A 20,421-nucleotide genomic window follows, 5' to 3' on the forward strand; every position below is an offset into this window, starting at 1 on the left:
CCTTTGTATCAGTCTTGGGGCCAATATGATCTTACATATTTGCTGTGAGCTGAAAGTTACGGATTTAAATCAACGTCTTATAGTCGAGTAGGTTACAGGAGTGAATCATTATGACTGAATGATATTGCGGGTATGAGGTAGACAGAGCGGGCTCCTAACTCATACGGCATTGCATGACCAATAAGGGCATAACTATCTAGGCTACGGACAGTTAGACACTTCACACATCAAACATGCTCATTTTACTGCAGGGCAGACTAGGCTACTTACATGGACGAGATATTGTTGAAAAGCTCGGCTATATCCACACTGCTGTTGCCTGAGCTCCCGGTGTCTTGGAGCGCCACCACAGGGAAGAATTTCCCGGTGTCGGATTTATTACAATATATCTCGGTGAGCGAGCAGCTGCAGGTTGGCGGGCAGTCCAGCATCGAGCTGAGATATTCCTGGAACACACAGAACAGAAACAACACCCTCCGACAGCATATCCTGCTCCAGTACGACCACACATCCATGACTCGGTCCAGAAAAGGGTGTTTATCCAAAAAATAAGTCTTCGTTTGTGGGCTGGAGTAGAATTGTAGAAATTACTGTTTTGGTTCTAGTTGTGTGTCTGTGAGGGTGTATATGGAGGCTATGTGACCGTGCGCGGACGCCGCACGGAGTGCCTGACCATGCGTGTGAAGGAAGGTATCGCTGCTATATGCTCGCTTCTGTAGTGTACTTATGGTCTCCCGTTTTCCAAGACCCCCGATGAGGAAAATAAATAAAACATATTATACGATAAAGATATGAAAGCCTTCTCTTTTCATATTTTAACCGCCGTGTAGTGTATTCTAGGTTCCACGGTCGTGTCTGTACGCTTGTAACGTTACCGGACTCCAAGTTCTCGGTGGTCGGACTCGTCGTAGCAAGAAGGACTAGGGCCCTGGCACTTGAAGGGAAAACGAACAGAACAGAAGTTGGTACCAAGCATCAAGTCCCTCCTACTGGCAAGGCAGGGCAGGGTCATGTCTGACACCTGGGAATACCACCGGAGATTAACATCCATGAACACAAACCTGAGAGTATTCAGACCCCTTCCCCTTTTCCACATTTTGTTACAGCCTTATTCTAAAACGGATTAAATAAAACGTTTTCCTCATCAATCTACTCACAATAAGCCATAATAACAAAGCAAAACGTTTTTTGAAAATGTACTAAAAATAAATAAAAAACGGAAATACCTTAATTTACATAAGTATTCAGACCCTTTGCTATGAGACTCCAAATTGAGCTCCGGTGCATCCTGTTTCCATCGATCATCCTTAACGTTTCTACAACTTGATTGGAGTCCACCTGTGGTAAATTCAATTGATTGGACATGATTTGGAAAGGCACAAACCTATTTATATAAGGTTCATGTAAGAGCAAAAATCACGCCATGAGGTCGAAGGAATTGTCCGTAGAGTTGAAAACATGCTCCAGAACGCTCAGGACCTCAGACTAGGACGAAGGTTAACCTTCTAACAGGACAACGACACTAAGCACACAGCCAAGACAACGCAGGAGTGGCTTCTGGACAAGTCTCTGATGTCTCTGAGTGGCCCAGCCAGAGCCGGGACTCTGGAGAGACCTGAAAATAGCTTTGCAGCGACGCTCCCCATCCAACCTGACAGAGCTTGAGAGGATCTGCAGAGAAGAATGGGAGAAACTCCCCAAATACAGGTGTGCCAAGCTTGTAGCGTCACACCCAAGAAGACTCAATAAGACTAATCGTTGCTAAAGGTGCTACAACAAAGTACTGAGTAAAGGGTCTGAATACTTATGTAAATGTCATTTTTCTGTTTTTAATTCTAATAAATTAGCAAAAATGTCTGAAAACCTGTTTTAGCTTTGTCATTATGAGGTATTGTGTGTAGATTGATAAGGGGGACCAATTATTTAAATCATTTTATATTAAGGTTGTAAACTAACAACATTTTAAAGTCAAGGGTTCTGAAAACTTTTGCCAATGGAATTACATTTCAGAAAGGAAAAAACCACGTGGAGAGTGGTGAGTGGAGAGTGGTGGTGCGGTGGTGGTGGGGGGGGGGGGGTGGTTAGGACAGGTTTGGACAGAGAGAGAGGGAGGAAGTCATGGATGTCTCTGACCAACCAACCACCTGTCATGGAGGTCTCTGATAAAACAACCACCTGTCATGGAGGTCTCTCTCTGATAAAACAACCACCTGTCATGGAGGTCTCTCTGATAAAACAACCACCTGTCATGGAGGTCTCTCTCTGATAAAACAACCACCTGTCATGGAGGTCTCTGATAAAACAACCACCTGTCATGGAGGTCTCTCTCTGATAAAACAACCACCTGTCATGGAGGTCTCTCTCTGATAAAACAACCACCTGTCATGGAGGTCTCTGATAAAACAACCACCTGTCATGGAGGTCTCTGATAAAACAACCACCTGTCATGGAGGTCTCTGATAAAACAACCACCTGTCATGGAGGTCTCTCTGATAAAACAACCACCTGTCATGGAGGTCTCTCTCTGATAAAACAACCACCTGTCATGGAGGTCTCTGATAAAACAACCACCTGTCATGGAGGTCTCTCTGATAAAACAACCACCTGTCATGGAGGTCTCTCTGATAAAACAACCACCTGTCATGGAGGTCTCTGATAAAACAACCACCTGTCATGGAGGTCTCTGATAAAACAACCACCTGTCATGGAGGTCTCTGATAAAACAACCACCTGTCATGGAGGTCTCTCTCTGATAAAACAACCACCTGTCATGGAGGTCTCTCTGATAAAACAACCACCTGTCATGGAGGTCTCTCTGATAAAACAACCACCTGTCATGGAGGTCTCTCTCTGATAAAACAACCACCTGTCATGGAGGTCTCTGATAAAACAACCACCTGTCATGGAGGTCTCTCTCTGATTTACAGTCACAACTTGTCTCTCTGACTGGAAGGATTCTGGTGGAGTCAGGTTGACAGTCACACCTTGTCTCTCTGACAGGAAGGAGTCTGGTGGAGTCAGTTTGACAGTCACACCTTGTCTCTCTGACAGGAAGGAGTCTGGTGGAGTCAGTTTGACAGTCACACCTTGTCTCTCTGACAGGACGAAGTCTGGTGGAGTCAGTTTGACAGTCACACTGTGTTTCTCTGAAAGGAAGGAGCCATGCAGTCGTGGGTGAACAGGGAGTACAAGAGGGGACTGAGCACGCACCCCTGTGGAGTCCCCGGCCACTAGGAGCGCCGCCTCTGGATGAGCATTTTCCTGTTTGCTTATGGCGGAATACAGCTCTTTGAATGTGGTTTTAGTGCCAGCATCGTTCTGTCGTGGTATGTAGACAGCTGCAAAAAATAAAAATGAAAACTCTCCAGGTAGACAGTGTGGTCTACAGCTTATCATGAGATACTCTACATCAGGCGAGCAAGACCTCGAGACTTCCTTAGATATCGTGCACCAGCTGTTGTTTACATATATGCACAGGCCCCCGCCCCATGTCTTACCAGTGTCTGCTGTTCTATCCTGTTGATAGAGTGTATAACCCACCAGCTGTATGTTCTTAATGTCTTCGTTTAGCCACAACTCAGTGAAACATAAGATATGACCGTTTTTAATGCCCCGTTGGTAGGATACATGCTTTCAGTTGGTCCCATTTATTTTCCAGCGATTGAACGTTAGCTAGCAGGACGGAGGGCAGATTAGCCACCTGTTGCCTGATCCTCACAAGGCATCCTGATCTTTTGCCTCAAAATCTCAGTTTCATTCTCCAGCAAATCACAGGGATCTGGGCCTGGTCGGGTGTCTGTAGTATCTCCCTCCCATCTGACTCGTTGAAGAAGAACTCTTCGTCCAGTTGGAGGTGAACCAGAAGCTCTTTTCACTCATAAGAGACGGTAGCAGCAACATTATGTACAAAACAAGTTACGAACAAGGCAAAAAACAAAAAACAAATGGCGTGGTTGGTCAAGAGCCGATAAGACGGCATCCCTCCCCTCTGGCTCCAGTTAGCACGAATCGGAACGTAGTATCCATGGTGTTCACTCACTAATCATAACGTAGTATCCATGATAACGCAGTGTCCATGGCGTCACCTCACTAATCGTAACCTAGTGTCCATGGTGTCAACTCACTAATCGTAACGTAGTGTCCATGGTAACCTAGTGCCCACGGTGTTCACTCACTAATCATAACGTAGTATCCATGATAACATAGTGTCCATGGCGTCACCTCACTAATCATAACGTAGTATCCATGGTAACGTAGTATCACCTCACTAATCGTAACGTAGTATCCATGGTGTCACCTCACTAATCGTAACGTAGTATCCATGGTAACGTAGTGTCCGTGGTCTCACCTCACTAATCGTAACGTAGTATCCATGGTAATGTAGTATACATGGTCTCACCTCACTAATCGTAACGTAGTATCCACGGTAACGTAGTGTCCATGGTCTCACCTCACTAATCGTAACGCAGTATCCATGGTAACGTAGTGTCCATGGTCTCACCTCACTAACCGTAACGTAGTGTCCATTGTAACGTAGTATCACCTCACTAATCATAACGTAGTGTCCATGGTAACGTAGTATCACCTCACTAATCGTAATGTAGTATCCATGGTAATGTAGTGTCCGTGGTCTCACCTCACTAATCGTAACGTAGTATCCATGGTAATGTAGTATCCATGGTAACGTAGTGTCCATGGTCTCACCTCACTAACCGTAACGTAGTGTCCATTGTAACGTAGTATCACCTCACTAATCATAACGTAGTGTCCATTGTAACGTAGTATCACCTCACTAATCATAACGTAGTGTCCATTGTAACGTAGTATCACCTCACTAATCATAACGTAGTGTCCATGGTAACGTAGTATCACCTCACTAATCATAACGTAGTGTCCATTGTAACGTAGTATCACCTCACTAATCATAACGTAGTGTCCATTGTAACGTAGTATCACCTCACTAATCATAACGTAGTGTCCATGATAACGTAGTATCACCTCACTAATCATAACGTAGTGTCCATTGTAACGTAGTATCACCTCACTAATCATAACGTAGTGTCCATTGTAACGTAGTATCACCTCACTAATCATAACGTAGTGTCCATTGTAACGTAGTATCACCTCACTAATCATAACGTAGTGTCCATGGTAACGTAGTGTCCATGATAACGTAGTATCACCTCACTAATCATAACGTAGTGTTCATGGTAACGTAGTATCACCTCACTAATCATAACGTAGTGTTCATGGTAACGTAGTATCACCTCACTAACCGTAACGTAGTGTCCATGATAACGTAGTATCACCTCACTAATCATAACGTAGTGTTCATGGTAACGTAGTATCACCTCACTAATCATAACGTAGTGTTCATGGTAACGTAGTATCACCTCACTAATCATAACGTAGTGTCCATGGTAACGTAGTGTCCATGATAACGTAGTATCACCTCACTAATCATAACGTAGTGTTCATGGTAACGTAGTATCACCTCACTAACCGTAACGTAGTGTCCATGATAACGTAGTATCACCTCACTAATCATAACGTAGTGTTCATGGTAACGTAGTATCACCTCACTAATCATAACGTAGTGTTCATGGTAACGTAGTATCACCTCACTAATCATAACGTAGTGTTCATGGTAACGTAGTGTCCATTGTAACGTAGTATCACCTCACTAATCATAACGTAGTGTCCATGATAACGTAGTATCACCTCACTAATAGTAACCTAGTGTCCACGGTGTTCACTCACTAACCGTAACGTAGTGTCCATGATAACGTAGTATCACCTCACTAATCATAACGTAGTGTCCATTGTAACGTAGTATCACCTCACTAATCATAACGTAGTGTCCATGATAACGTAGTATCACCTCACTAATCATAACGTAGTGTCCATTGTAACGTAGTATCACCTCACTAATCATAACGTAGTGTCCATGATAACGTAGTATCACCTCACTAATCATAACGTAGTGTCCATGATAACGTAGTGTCACCTCACTAATCATAACGTAGTGTCCATTGTAACGTAGTATCACCTCACTAATCATAACGTAGTGTCCATTGTAACGTAGTACCACCTCACTAATCATAACGTAGTGTCCATGGTAACGTAGTATCACCTCACTAATCATAACGTAGTGTTCATTGTAACGTAGTATCACCTCACTAATCATAACGTAGTGTTCATGGTAACGTAGTGTCCATTGTAACGTAGTATCACCTCACTAATCATAACGTAGTGTCCATGATAACGTAGTATCACCTCACTAATAGTAACCTAGTGTCCACGGTGTTCACTCACTAACCGTAACGTAGTGTCCATGATAACGTAGTATCACCTCACTAATCATAACGTAGTGTCCATTGTAACGTAGTACCACCTCACTAATCATAACGTAGTGTCCATGATAACGTAGTACCACCTCACTAATCATAACGTAGTGTCCATTGTAACGTAGTACCACCTCACTAATCATAACGTAGTGTCCATGGTAACGTAGTATCACCTCACTAATCATAACGTAGTGTCCATGATAACGTAGTATCACCTCACTAATCATAACGTAGTGTCCATTGTAACGTAGTATCACCTCACTAATCATAACGTAGTGTCCATGATAACGTAGTGTCCATGGTAACCTAGTGTCCACGGTGTTCACTCACTAATCATAACGTAGTATCCATGATAACATAGTGTCCATGGTCTCACCTCACTAATCGTAACGTAGTATCCATGGTAATGTAGTATCCATGGTAACGTAGTGTCCATGGTCTCACCTCACTAATCGTAACATAGTATCCATGGTAACATAGTGTCCATGGTCTCACCTCACTAACCGTAACGTAGTGTCCATGGTAACGTAGTATCACCTCACTAATCACAACGTTGTATCCATGGTGTCACCTCACTAATCGTAACATAGTATCCATGGTAACATAGTATCACCTCACTAATCGTAACGTAGTATCCATGGTGTCACCTCACTAATCACAACGTTGTATCCATAGTATCACCTCACTAATCGTAATGTAGTATCCATGGTAATGTAGTGTCCATGGTCTCACCTCACTAATCGTAACATAGTGTCCATGGCATCACCTCACTAATCGTAACGTAGTATCCATGGTAACGTAGTGTCCGTGGTCTCACCTCACTAATCGTAATGTAGTATCCATGGTAACGTAGTGTCCATGGTCTCACCTCACTAATCGTAACATAGTGTCCATGGTCTCACCTCACTAATCGTAATGTAGTATCCACGGTAACGTAGTATACATGGTCTCACCTCACTAATCGTAACGCAGTATCCATGGTAACGTAGTGTCCATGGTCTCACCTCACTAACCGTAACGTAGTGTCCATGGTCTCACCTCACTAATCGTAACGTAGTATCCATGGTAACGTAGTGTCCGTGGTCTCACCTCACTAATGGTAATGTAGTATCCATGGTAACGTTGTATACATGGTCTCACCTCACTAATCGTAACGTAGTATCCATGGTAACTTTATGCAGATCACGAGGTGATGATTCCCAAATGGCACTCTAATCCCTCCATAGGGCCCTGGGCTAAAGTAACACACTATATAGGGAATAAGGAGTCATTTGGGAGACAGGCGTGAAACTCTGTTTAGATGCAGCTTCCTTCCTCTCTCCCTCCTCTGCATCTGGTTTGAATGTATGAGGTTACATAACAGTGAGTCAGAGGACTGTACGTACAGTGATTCATCTTATCTAGAGAGGATCTCTCGCTTTCTCTCCTCTACCGCTCTCGCCTCCCCTCCTCTCCTCTTCCCCTCTCGCCTCCCCTCCTCTCCTCTTCCCCTCTCGCCTCCCCTACTCTCCTCTTCTCCTCTCCTCTTCTCTTCTCTTCTCTTCTCCCCTCTCCACCCCTCCTCTCCACCCCTCCTCTCCTCTCCTCTCCTCTCCTCATCTCCCCTCTCCACCCCTCCTCTCCTCTCCTCTCCACCCCTCCTCTTCTTTCTGATAGACAGCAGCAGATAGAGCTGCACTCTACCTACCTAAAATCAACCTCTCTTCTATTCTGTCTATTCTTCTCCTCTTGTCTCTTCCCCTGCCCTCCCCTCTCATCATGTCTCCTCCCCTGCTTTCCCCTCTCCTCTTGTCTCCTCCCCTGCCCTCCCCTCTCCTATTGTCTCCTCCCCTGCCCTCCCCTCTCATCATGTCTCCTCCCCTGCCCTCTCCTCTTGTCTCCTCCCCTAACCTCCTCTCTCCTCTTGTCTCCTCCCCTGCCCTCCCCTCTCATCATGTCTCCTCCCTTGCCCTCCCCTCTCATCATGTCATCTCCCCTGTAGGATATTTAAAAGGTTTTGGAGATTTAAAAGGTTTTAGAGATTTAAAAGGTGTATGAGATTTAAAAGGTGTTTGTGATTTAAAATAATTTTGAGATTTAAAAGGTGTAGGAGATGTAAAAGGTGTAGGAGATAAAAGGTATTCAGTATGTAAAAGGTATTCAGTATTCAGTCGATACAAATTAATGTCATATTTGAGTCTCTCTCACTGATTGATTGGACACCGTCCACAAAGACTGGTACTGTACAGACCACCACTCAAATCAAATCCATACAGACTGGTACTGTACAGACCACCGCTCAAATCAAATCCACACAGACTGGTACTGTACAGACCACCGCTCAAATCAAATCAAATCCACAGACTGGTACTGTACAGACCACCACTCAAATCAAATCCACACACACTGGTACTGTACAGACCACCACTCAAATCAAATCCACACATAGACTGGTACTGTACAGACTGGTACTGTACAGACCACCACTCAAATCAACGCATAGACTGGTACTGTATAGACCACCACTCAAATCCACACATAGACTGGTACTGTACAGACCACCACTCAAATCCACACATAGACTGGTACTGTCCAGACCACCGCTCAAATCAAATCAAATCCAAACAGACTGGTACTGTACAGACCACCACTCAAATCAAATCAAATCCACACAGACTGGTACTGTACAGACCACCACTCAAATCAACGCATAGACTGGTACTGTATAGACCACCACTCAAATCAACGCATAGACTGGTACTGTACAGACCACCGCTCAAATCAAATCAAATCCACACAGACTGGTACTGTACAGACCACCACTCAAATCAACGCATAGACTGGTACTGTATAGACCACCACTCAAATCAAATCAAATCCACAAAGACTGGTACTGTACAGACCACCACTCAAATCAACGCATAGACTGGTACTGTACAGACCACCGCTCAAATCAAATCAAATCCACACAGACTGGTACTGTACAGACCACCACTCAAATCAAATCAAATCCACAAAGACTGGTACTGTACAGACCACCACTCAAATCAACGCATAGACTGGTACTGTACAGACCACCACTCAAATCAACGCATAGACTGGTACTGTACAGACCACCGCTCATATCAAATCAAATCCACACAGACTGGTACTGTACAGACCACCACTCAAATCAAATCAAATCCACAAAGACTGGTACTGTACAGACCACCACTCAAATCAACGCATAGACTGGTACTGTACAGACCACCACTCAAATCAGCGCATAGACTGGTACTGTACAGACCACCACTCAAATCAACGCATAGACTGGTACTGTATAGACCACCACTCAAATCAACGCATAGACTGGTACTGTACAGACCACCACTCAAATCAACGCATAGACTGGTACTGTATAGACCACCACTCAAATCCACACACAGACTGGTACTGTACAGACCACCGCTCAAATCAAATCAAATCCACACAGACTGGTACTGTACAGACCACCGCTCAAATCAAATCAAATCCACATAGACTGGTACTGTACAGACCACCGCTCAAATCAAATCAAATCCACACAGACTGGTACTGTACAGACTGGTACTGTACAAGCCATCACTCAAATCAAATCAAATCCACACAGACTGGTACTGTACAGACCACCACTCAAATCAACACATAGACTGGTACTGTACAGACCACCACTCAAATCAACACACAGACTGGTACTGTGCAGACCACCACTCAAATCAAATCCATACAGACTGGTACTGTACAGACCACCGCTCAAATCAAATCCACACAGACTGGTACTGTACAGACCACCGCTCAAATCAAATCCACACATAGACTGGTACTGTACAGACCACCGCTCAAATCAAATCCACACAGACTGGTACTGTACAGACCACCGCTCAAATCAAATCCACATAGACTGGTACTGTACAGACCACCGCTCAAATCAAATCAAATCCACATACAGACTGGTACTGTACAGACCACCACTCAAATCAAATCAAATCCACACAGACAGGTACTGTACAGACCACCACTCAAATCAAATCAAATCCACACAGACTGGTACTGTACAGACCACCGCTCAAATCAAATCCACACAGACTGGTACTGTACAGACCACCGCTCAAATCAAATCCACACAGACTGGTACTGTACAGACCACCGCTCAAATCAAATCCACATAGACTGGTACTGTACAGACCACCGCTCAAATCAAATCAAATCCACACAGACTGGTACTGTACAGACTGGTACTGTACAGACCACCACTCAAATCAACACACAGACTGGTACTGTACAGACCACCGCTCAAATCAAATCAAATCCACACAGACTGGTACTGCACAGACTGGTACTGTATAGACCACCGCTCAAATCAAATCCACACATACTGGTACTGTACAGACCACCGCTCAAATCAAATCAAATCCACACAGACTGGTACTGCACAGACTGGTACTGTACAGACCACCGCTCAAATCAAATCAAATCCACACAGACTGGTACTGTACAGACTGGTACTGTACAGACCACCACTCAAATCAACACACTGACTGGTACTGTACAGACCACCGCTCAAATCAAATCAAATCCACCCAGACTGGTACTGTACAGACCACCGCTCAAATCAAATCAAATCCACACATAGACTGGTACTGTACAGACTACCGCTCAAATCAAATCCACACATAGACTGGCACTGTACAGACCACCACTCAAATCAAATCCACACACAGACTGGTACTGTACAGACCACCACTCAAATCAAATCCACACAGACTGGTACTGTACAGACCACCACTCAAATCAAATCCACACATAGACTGGTACTGTACAGACCACCGCTCAAATCCACACACAGACTGGTACTGTACAGACCACCACTCAAATCAAATCCACACACAGACTGGTACTGTACAGACCACCACTCAAATCAAATCCACACAGACTGGTACTGTACAGACCACCACTCAAATCAAATCCACATAGACTGGTACTGTATAGACCACCACTCAAATCCACACACAGACTGGTACTGTACAGACCACCGCTCAAATCAAATCAAATCCACACAGACTGGTACTGTACAAGCCATCACTCAAATCAAATCAAATCCACACATAGACTGGTACTGTACAGACCACCGCTCAAATCAAATCCACACAGACTGGTACTGTACAGACCACCGCTCAAATCAAATCCACACAGACTGGTACTGTACAGACTGGTACTGTACAGACCACCACTCAAATCAAATCCACACATAGACTGGTACTGTACAGACCACCGCTCAAATCAAATCCACATAGACTGGTACTGTACAGACCACCACTCAAATCAAATCCACATAGACTGGTACTGTACAGACCACCGCTCAAATCAAATCAAATCCACACAGACTGGTACTGTACAGACCACCACTCAAATCAAATCAAATCCAAACAGACTGGTACTGTACAGACTTGTACTGTACAAGCCATCACTCAAATCAAATCAAATCCACATACAGACTGGTACTGTACAGACCACCACTCAAGTCAACACATAGACTGGTACTGTATAGACCACCACTCAAATCCACACATAGACTGGTACTGTACAGACTGGTACTGTACAGACCACCACTCAAATCCACACATAGACTGGTACTGTACAGACCACCGCTCAAATCAAATCCACACAGACTGGTACTGTACAGACCACCGCTCAAATCAAATCAAATCCACACAGACTGGTACTGTACAGACCACCACTCAAATCAACGCATAGACTGGTACTGTACAGACCACCACTCAAATCAAATCAAATCCACAAAGACTGGTACTGTACAGACCACCACTCAAATCAACGCATAGACTGGTACTGTACAGACCACCGCTCAAATCAAATCAAATCCACACAGACTGGTACTGTACAGACCACCACTCAAATCAAATCAAATCCACAAAGACTGGTACTGTACAGACCACCACTCAAATCAACGCATAGACTGGAACTGTACAGACCACCACTCAAATCAACGCATAGACTGGTACTGTACAGACCACCGCTCAAATCAAATCAAATCCACACAGACTGGTACTGTACAGACCACCACTCAAATCAAATCAAATCCACATAGACTGGTACTGTACAGACCACCACTCAAATCAATGCATAGACTGGTACTGTACAGACCACCACTCAAATCAACGCATAGACTGGTACTGTACAGACCATCACTCAAATCAACACATAGACTGGTACTGTATAGACCACCACTCAAATCAACGCATAGACTGGTACTGTATAGACCACCACTCAAATCCACACACAGACTTGTACTGTACAGACCACCGCTCAAATCAAATCAAATCCACACAGACTGGTACTGTACAGACCACCGCTCAAATCAAATCAAATCCACATAGACTGGTACTGTACAGACCACCGCTCAAATCAAATCAAATCCACACAGACTGGTACTGTACAGACTGGTAATGTACAAGCCATCACTCAAATCAAATCAAATCCACACAGACTGGTACTGTACAGACCACCACTCAAATCAACACATAGACTGGTACTGTACAGACCACCACTCAAATCAACACACAGACTGGTACTGTACAGACCACCACTCAAATCAAATCCATACAGACTGGTACTGTACAGACCACCGCTCAAATCAAATCCACACAGACTGGTACTGTACAGACCACCGCTCAAATCAAATCCACACATAGACTGGTACTGTACAGACCACCGCTCAAATCAAATCCACACAGACTGGTACTGTACAGACCACTGCTCAAATCAAATCCACATAGACTGGTACTGTACAGACCACCACTCAAATCAAATCAAATCCACATACAGACTGGTACTGTACAGACCACCAATCAAATCAACACATAGACTGGTACTGTACAGACCACCGCTCAAATCAAATCCACACAGACTGGTACTGTACAGACCACCGCTCAAGTCAAATCCACACAGACTGGTACTGTACAGACCACCGCTCAAATCAAATCAAATCCACACAGACTGGTACTGTACAGACTGGTACTGTACAGACCACCACTCAAATCAACACACAGATTGGTACTGTACAGACCACCGCTCAAATCAAATCAAATCCACACAGACTGGTACTGCACAGACTGGTACTGTATAGACCACCGCTCAAATCAAATCCACACATACTGGTACTGTACAGACCACCGCTCAAATCAAATCAAATCCACACAGACTGGTACTGCACAGACTGGTACTGTACAGACCACCGCTCAAATCAAATCAAATCCACACAGACTGGTACTGTACAGACTGGTACTGTACAGACCACCACTCAAATCAACACACAGACTGGTACTGTACAGACCACCGCTCAAATCAAATCAAATCCACACAGACTGGTACTGCACAGACCACCACTCAAATCAAATCCACACAGACTGGTACTGTACAGACCACCGCTCAAATCAAATCAAATCCATACAGACTGGTACTGTACAGACCACCACTCAAATCAAATCAAATCCACACATAGACTGGTACTGTACAGACCACCGCTCAAATCAAATCCACACATAGACTGGCACTGTACAGACCACCGCTCAAATCAAATCCACACAGACTGGTACTGTACAGACCACCGCTCAAATCAAATCCACATAGACTGGTACTGTACAGACCACCGCTCAAATCAACACACAGACTGGTACTGTACAGACCACCACTCAAATCAAATCCATACAGACTGGTACTGTACAGACCACCGCTCAAATCAAATCCACACAGACTGGTACTGTACAGACCACCGCTCAAATCAAATCCACACATAGACTGGTACTGTACAGACCACCGCTCAAATCAAATCCACACAGACTGGTACTGTACAGACCACTGCTCAAATCAAATCCACATAGACTGGTACTGTACAGACCACCACTCAAATCAAATCAAATCCACATACAGACTGGTACTGTACAGACCACCAATCAAATCAACACATAGACTGGTACTGTACAGACCACCGCTCAAATCAAATCCACACAGACTGGTACTGTACAGACCACCGCTCAAGTCAAATCCACACAGACTGGTACTGTACAGACCACCGCTCAAATCAAATCAAATCCACACAGACTGGTACTGTACAGACTGGTACTGTACAGACCACCACTCAAATCAACACACAGATTGGTACTGTACAGACCACCGCTCAAATCAAATCAAATCCACACAGACTGGTACTGCACAGACTGGTACTGTATAGACCACCGCTCAAATCAAATCCACACATACTGGTACTGTACAGACCACCGCTCAAATCAAATCAAATCCACACAGACTGGTACTGCACAGACTGGTACTGTACAGACCACCGCTCAAATCAAATCAAATCCACACAGACTGGTACTGTACAGACTGGTACTGTACAGACCACCACTCAAATCAACACACAGACTGGTACTGTACAGACCACCGCTCAAATCAAATCAAATCCACACAGACTGGTACTGCACAGACCACCACTCAAATCAAATCCACACAGACTGGTACTGTACAGACCACCGCTCAAATCAAATCAAATCCATACAGACTGGTACTGTACAGACCACCACTCAAATCAAATCAAATCCACACATAGACTGGTACTGTACAGACCACCGCTCAAATCAAATCCACACATAGACTGGCACTGTACAGACCACCGCTCAAATCAAATCCACACAGACTGGTACTGTACAGACCACCGCTCAAATCAAATCCACATAGACTGGTACTGTACAGACCACCGCTCAAATCAAATCAAATCCACACAGACTGGTACTGTACAGACTGGTACTGTACAGACCACCACTCAAATCAACACACAGACTGGTACTGTACAGACCACCGCTCAAATCAAATCAAATCCACACAGACTGGTACTGCACAGACTGGTACTGTATAGACCACCGCTCAAATCAAATCCACACATACTGGTACTGTACAGACCACCGCTCAAATCAAATCAAATCCACACAGACTGGTACTGCACAGACTGGTACTGTACAGACCACCGCTCAAATCAAATCAAATCCACACAGACTGGTACTGTACAGACTGGTACTGTACAGACCACCACTCAAATCAACACACTGACTGGTACTGTACAGACCACCGCTCAAATCAAATCAAATCCACACAGACTGGTACTGTACAGACCACCGCTCAAATCAAATCAAATCCACACATAGACTGGTACTGTACAGACTACCGCTCAAATCAAATCCACACATAGACTGGCACTGTACAGACCACCACTCAAATCAAATCCACACACAGACTGGTACTGTACAGACCACCACTCAAATCAAATCCACACAGACTGGTACTGTACAGACCACCACTCAAATCAAATCCACACATAGACTGGTACTGTACAGACCACCGCTCAAATCCACACACAGACTGGTACTGTACAGACCACCACTCAAATCAAATCCACACACAGACTGGTACTGTACAGACCACCACTCAAATCAAATCCACACAGACTGGTACTGTACAGACCACCACTCAAATCAAATCCACATAGACTGGTACTGTATAGACCACCACTCAAATCCACACACAGACTGGTACTGTACAGACCACCGCTCAAATCAAATCAAATCCACACAGACTGGTACTGTACAAGCCATCACTCAAATCAAATCAAATCCACACATAGACTGGTACTGTACAGACCACCGCTCAAATCAAATCCACACAGACTGGTACTGTACAGACCACCGCTCAAATCAAATCCACACAGACTGGTACTGTACAGACTGGTACTGTACAGACCACCACTCAAATCAAATCCACACATAGACTGGTACTGTACAGACCACCGCTCAAATCAAATCCACATAGACTGGTACTGTACAGACCACCACTCAAATCAAATCCACATAGACTGGTACTGTACAGACCACCGCTCAAATCAAATCAAATCCACACAGACTGGTACTGTACAGACCACCACTCAAATCAAATCAAATCCAAACAGACTGGTACTGTACAGACTTGTACTGTACAAGCCATCACTCAAATCAAATCAAATCCACATACAGACTGGTACTGTACAGACCACCACTCAAGTCAACACATAGACTGGTACTGTATAGACCACCACTCAAATCCACACATAGACTGGTACTGTACAGACTGGTACTGTACAGACCACCACTCAAATCCACACATAGACTGGTACTGTACAGACCACCGCTCAAATCAAATCCACACAGACTGGTACTGTACAGACCACCGCTCAAATCAAATCAAATCCACACAGACTGGTACTGTACAGACCACCACTCAAATCAACGCATAGACTGGTACTGTACAGACCACCACTCAAATCAAATCAAATCCACAAAGACTGGTACTGTACAGACCACCACTCAAATCAACGCATAGACTGGTACTGTACAGACCACCGCTCAAATCAAATCAAATCCACACAGACTGGTACTGTACAGACCACCACTCAAATCAAATCAAATCCACAAAGACTGGTACTGTACAGACCACCACTCAAATCAACGCATAGACTGGAACTGTACAGACCACCACTCAAATCAACGCATAGACTGGTACTGTATAGACCACCACTCAAATCAAATCAAATCCACACAGACTGGTACTGTACAGACCACCACTCAAATCAAATCAAATCCACATAGACTGGTACTGTACAGACCACCACTCAAATCAATGCATAGACTGGTACTGTACAGACCACCACTCAAATCAACGCATAGACTGGTACTGTACAGACCATCACTCAAATCAACACATAGACTGGTACTGTATAGACCACCACTCAAATCAACGCATAGACTGGTACTGTATAGACCACCACTCAAATCCACACAATGACTTGTACTGTACAGACCACCGCTCAAATCAAATCAAATCCACACAGACTGGTACTGTACAGACCACCGCTCAAATCAAATCAAATCCACATAGACTGGTACTGTACAGACCACCGCTCAAATCAAATCAAATCCACACAGACTGGTACTGTACAGACTGGTACTGTACAAGCCATCACTCAAATCAAATCAAATCCACACAGACTGGTACTGTACAGACCACCACTCAAATCAACACATAGACTGGTACTGTACAGACCACCACTCAAATCAACACACAGACTGGTACTGTACAGACCACCACTCAAATCAAATCCATACAGACTGGTACTGTACAGACCACCGCTCAAATCAAATCCACACAGACTGGTACTGTACAGACCACCGCTCAAATCAAATCCACACATAGACTGGTACTGTACAGACCACCGCTCAAATCAAATCCACACAGACTGGTACTGTACAGACCACCGCTCAAATCAAATCCACATAGACTGGTACTGTACAGACCACCGCTCAAATCAAATCAAATCCACATACAGACTGGTACTGTACAGACCACCAATCAAATCAACACATAGACTGGTACTGTACAGACCACCGCTCAAATCAAATCCACACAGACTGGTACTGTACAGACCACCGCTCAAGTCAAATCCACACAGACTGGTACTGTACAGACCACCGCTCAAATCAAATCAAATCCACACAGACTGGTACTGTACAGACTGGTACTGTACAGACCACCACTCAAATCAACACACAGATTGGTACTGTACAGACCACCGCTCAAATCAAATCAAATCCACACAGACTGGTACTGCACAGACTGGTACTGTATAGACCACCGCTCAAATCAAATCCACACATACTGGTACTGTACAGACCACCGCTCAAATCAAATCAAATCCACACAGACTGGTACTGCACAGACTGGTACTGTACAGACCACCGCTCAAATCAAATCAAATCCACACAGACTGGTACTGTACAGACTGGTACTGTACAGACCACCACTCAAATCAACACACAGACTGGTACTGTACAGACCACCGCTCAAATCAAATCAAATCCACACAGACTGGTACTGCACAGACCACCACTCAAATCAAATCCACACAGACTGGTACTGTACAGACCACCGCTCAAATCAAATCAAATCCATACAGACTGGTACTGTACAGACCACCGCTCAAATCAAATCAAATCCACACATAGACTGGTACTGTACAGACCACCGCTCAAATCAAATCCACACATAGACTGGCACTGTACAGACCACCACTCAAATCAAATCCACACACAGACTGGTACTGTACAGACCACCACTCAAATCAAATCCACACAGACTGGTACTGTACAGACCACCGCTCAAATCAAATCCACACAGACTGGTACTGTACAGACCACCACTCAAATCAAATCCACACATAGACTGGTACTGTACAGACCACCGCTCAAATCAAATCCACATAGACTGGTACTGTATAGACCACCACTCAAATCCACACACAGACTAGTACTGTACAGACCACCGCTCAAATCAAATCAAATCCACACAGACTGGTACTGTACAGACTGGTACTGTACAAGCCATCACTCAAATCAAATCAAATCCACACATAGACTGGTACTGTACAGACCACCGCTCAAATCAAATCCACACAGACTGGTACTGTACAGACCACCGCTCAAATCAAATCCACACAGACTGGTACTGTACAGACCACCACTCAAATCAAATCCACATAGACTGGTACTGTACAGACCACCGCTCAAATCAAATCAAATCCACACAGACTGGTACTGTACAGACCACCACTCAAATCAAATCAAATCCAAACAGACTGGTACTGTACAGACTGGTACTGTACAAGCCATCACTCAAATCAAATCAAATCCACATACAGACTGGTACTGTACAGACCACCACTCAAATCAACACATAGACTGGTACTGTATAGACCACCACTCAAATCCACACATAGACTGGTACTGTACAGACTGGTACTGTACAGACCACCACTCAAATCCACACATAGACTGGTACTGTACAGACCACCGCTCAAATCAAATCCACACAGACTGGTACTGTACAGACCACCGCTCAAATCAAATCAAATCCACACAGACTGGTACTGTACAGACCACCGCTCAAATCAAATCAAATCCACACAGACTGGTACTGTACAGACCACCGCTCAAATCAAATCAAATACACACAGACTGGTACTGTACAGACCACCACTCAAATCAACGCATAGACTGGCACTGTATAGACCACCACTCAAATCAACGCATAGACTGGTACTGTACAGACCACCGCTCAAATCAAATCAAATCCACACAGACTGGTACTGTACAGACCACCACTCAAATCAACGCATAGACTGGTACTGTACAGACCACCGCTCAAATCAAATCAAATCCACACAGACTGGTACTGTACAGACCACCACTCAAATCAACGCATAGACTGGTACTGTACAGACCACCGCTCAAATCAAATCAAATCCACACAGACTGGTACTGTACAGACCACCACTCAAATCAAATCAAATCCACAAAGACTGGTACTGTATAGACCACCACTCAAATCAACGCATAGACTGGTACTGTACAGACCACCGCTCAAATCAAATCCACACAGACTGGTACTGTACAGACCACCGCTCAAATCAAATCAAATCCACACAGACTGGTACTGTACAGACCACCATTCAAATCAAATCAAATCCACATAGACTGGTACTGTACAGACCACCACTCAAATCAATGCATAGACTGGTACTGTACAGACCACCACTCAAATCAACGCATAGACTGGTACTGTACAGACCATCACTCAAATCAACACATAGAATGGTACTGTATAGACCACCACTCAAATCAACGCATAGACTGGTACTGTATAGACCACCACTCAAATCCACACACAGACTGGTACTGTACAGACCACCGCTCAAATCAAATCAAATCCACACAGACTGGTACTGTACAGACCACCGCTCAAATCAAATCAAATCCACATAGACTGGTACTGTACAGACCACCGCTCAAATCAAATCAAATCCACACAGACTGGTACTGTACAGACTGGTACTGTACAAGCCATCACTCAAATCAAATCAAATCCACACAGACTGGTACTGTACAGACCACCACTCAAATCAACACATAGACTGGTACTGTAC

At 44.4% G+C, this 20,421-nt stretch overlaps 1 protein-coding gene across 1 annotated transcript in view; it reads right to left on the reverse strand.

The window, feature by feature from the left end:
• Positions 1-515, reverse strand: part of LOC139384431 (NT-3 growth factor receptor-like) — a 141,719-nt gene extending 141,204 nt beyond the window's left edge. Inside the window, exon 1 of the mRNA XM_071129196.1 lies at positions 271-515. Coding sequence (XP_070985297.1) covers positions 271-515 — 245 coding nt within the window. The remainder of the gene's footprint in view (positions 1-270) is intronic.
• Between the last annotated feature and the right edge of the window lie 19,906 nt (positions 516-20,421).

Source organism: Oncorhynchus clarkii, chromosome 26 (assembly GCF_045791955.1).
Source record: "Oncorhynchus clarkii lewisi isolate Uvic-CL-2024 chromosome 26, UVic_Ocla_1.0, whole genome shotgun sequence".
NCBI lineage: Eukaryota > Metazoa > Chordata > Actinopteri > Salmoniformes > Salmonidae > Oncorhynchus > Oncorhynchus clarkii.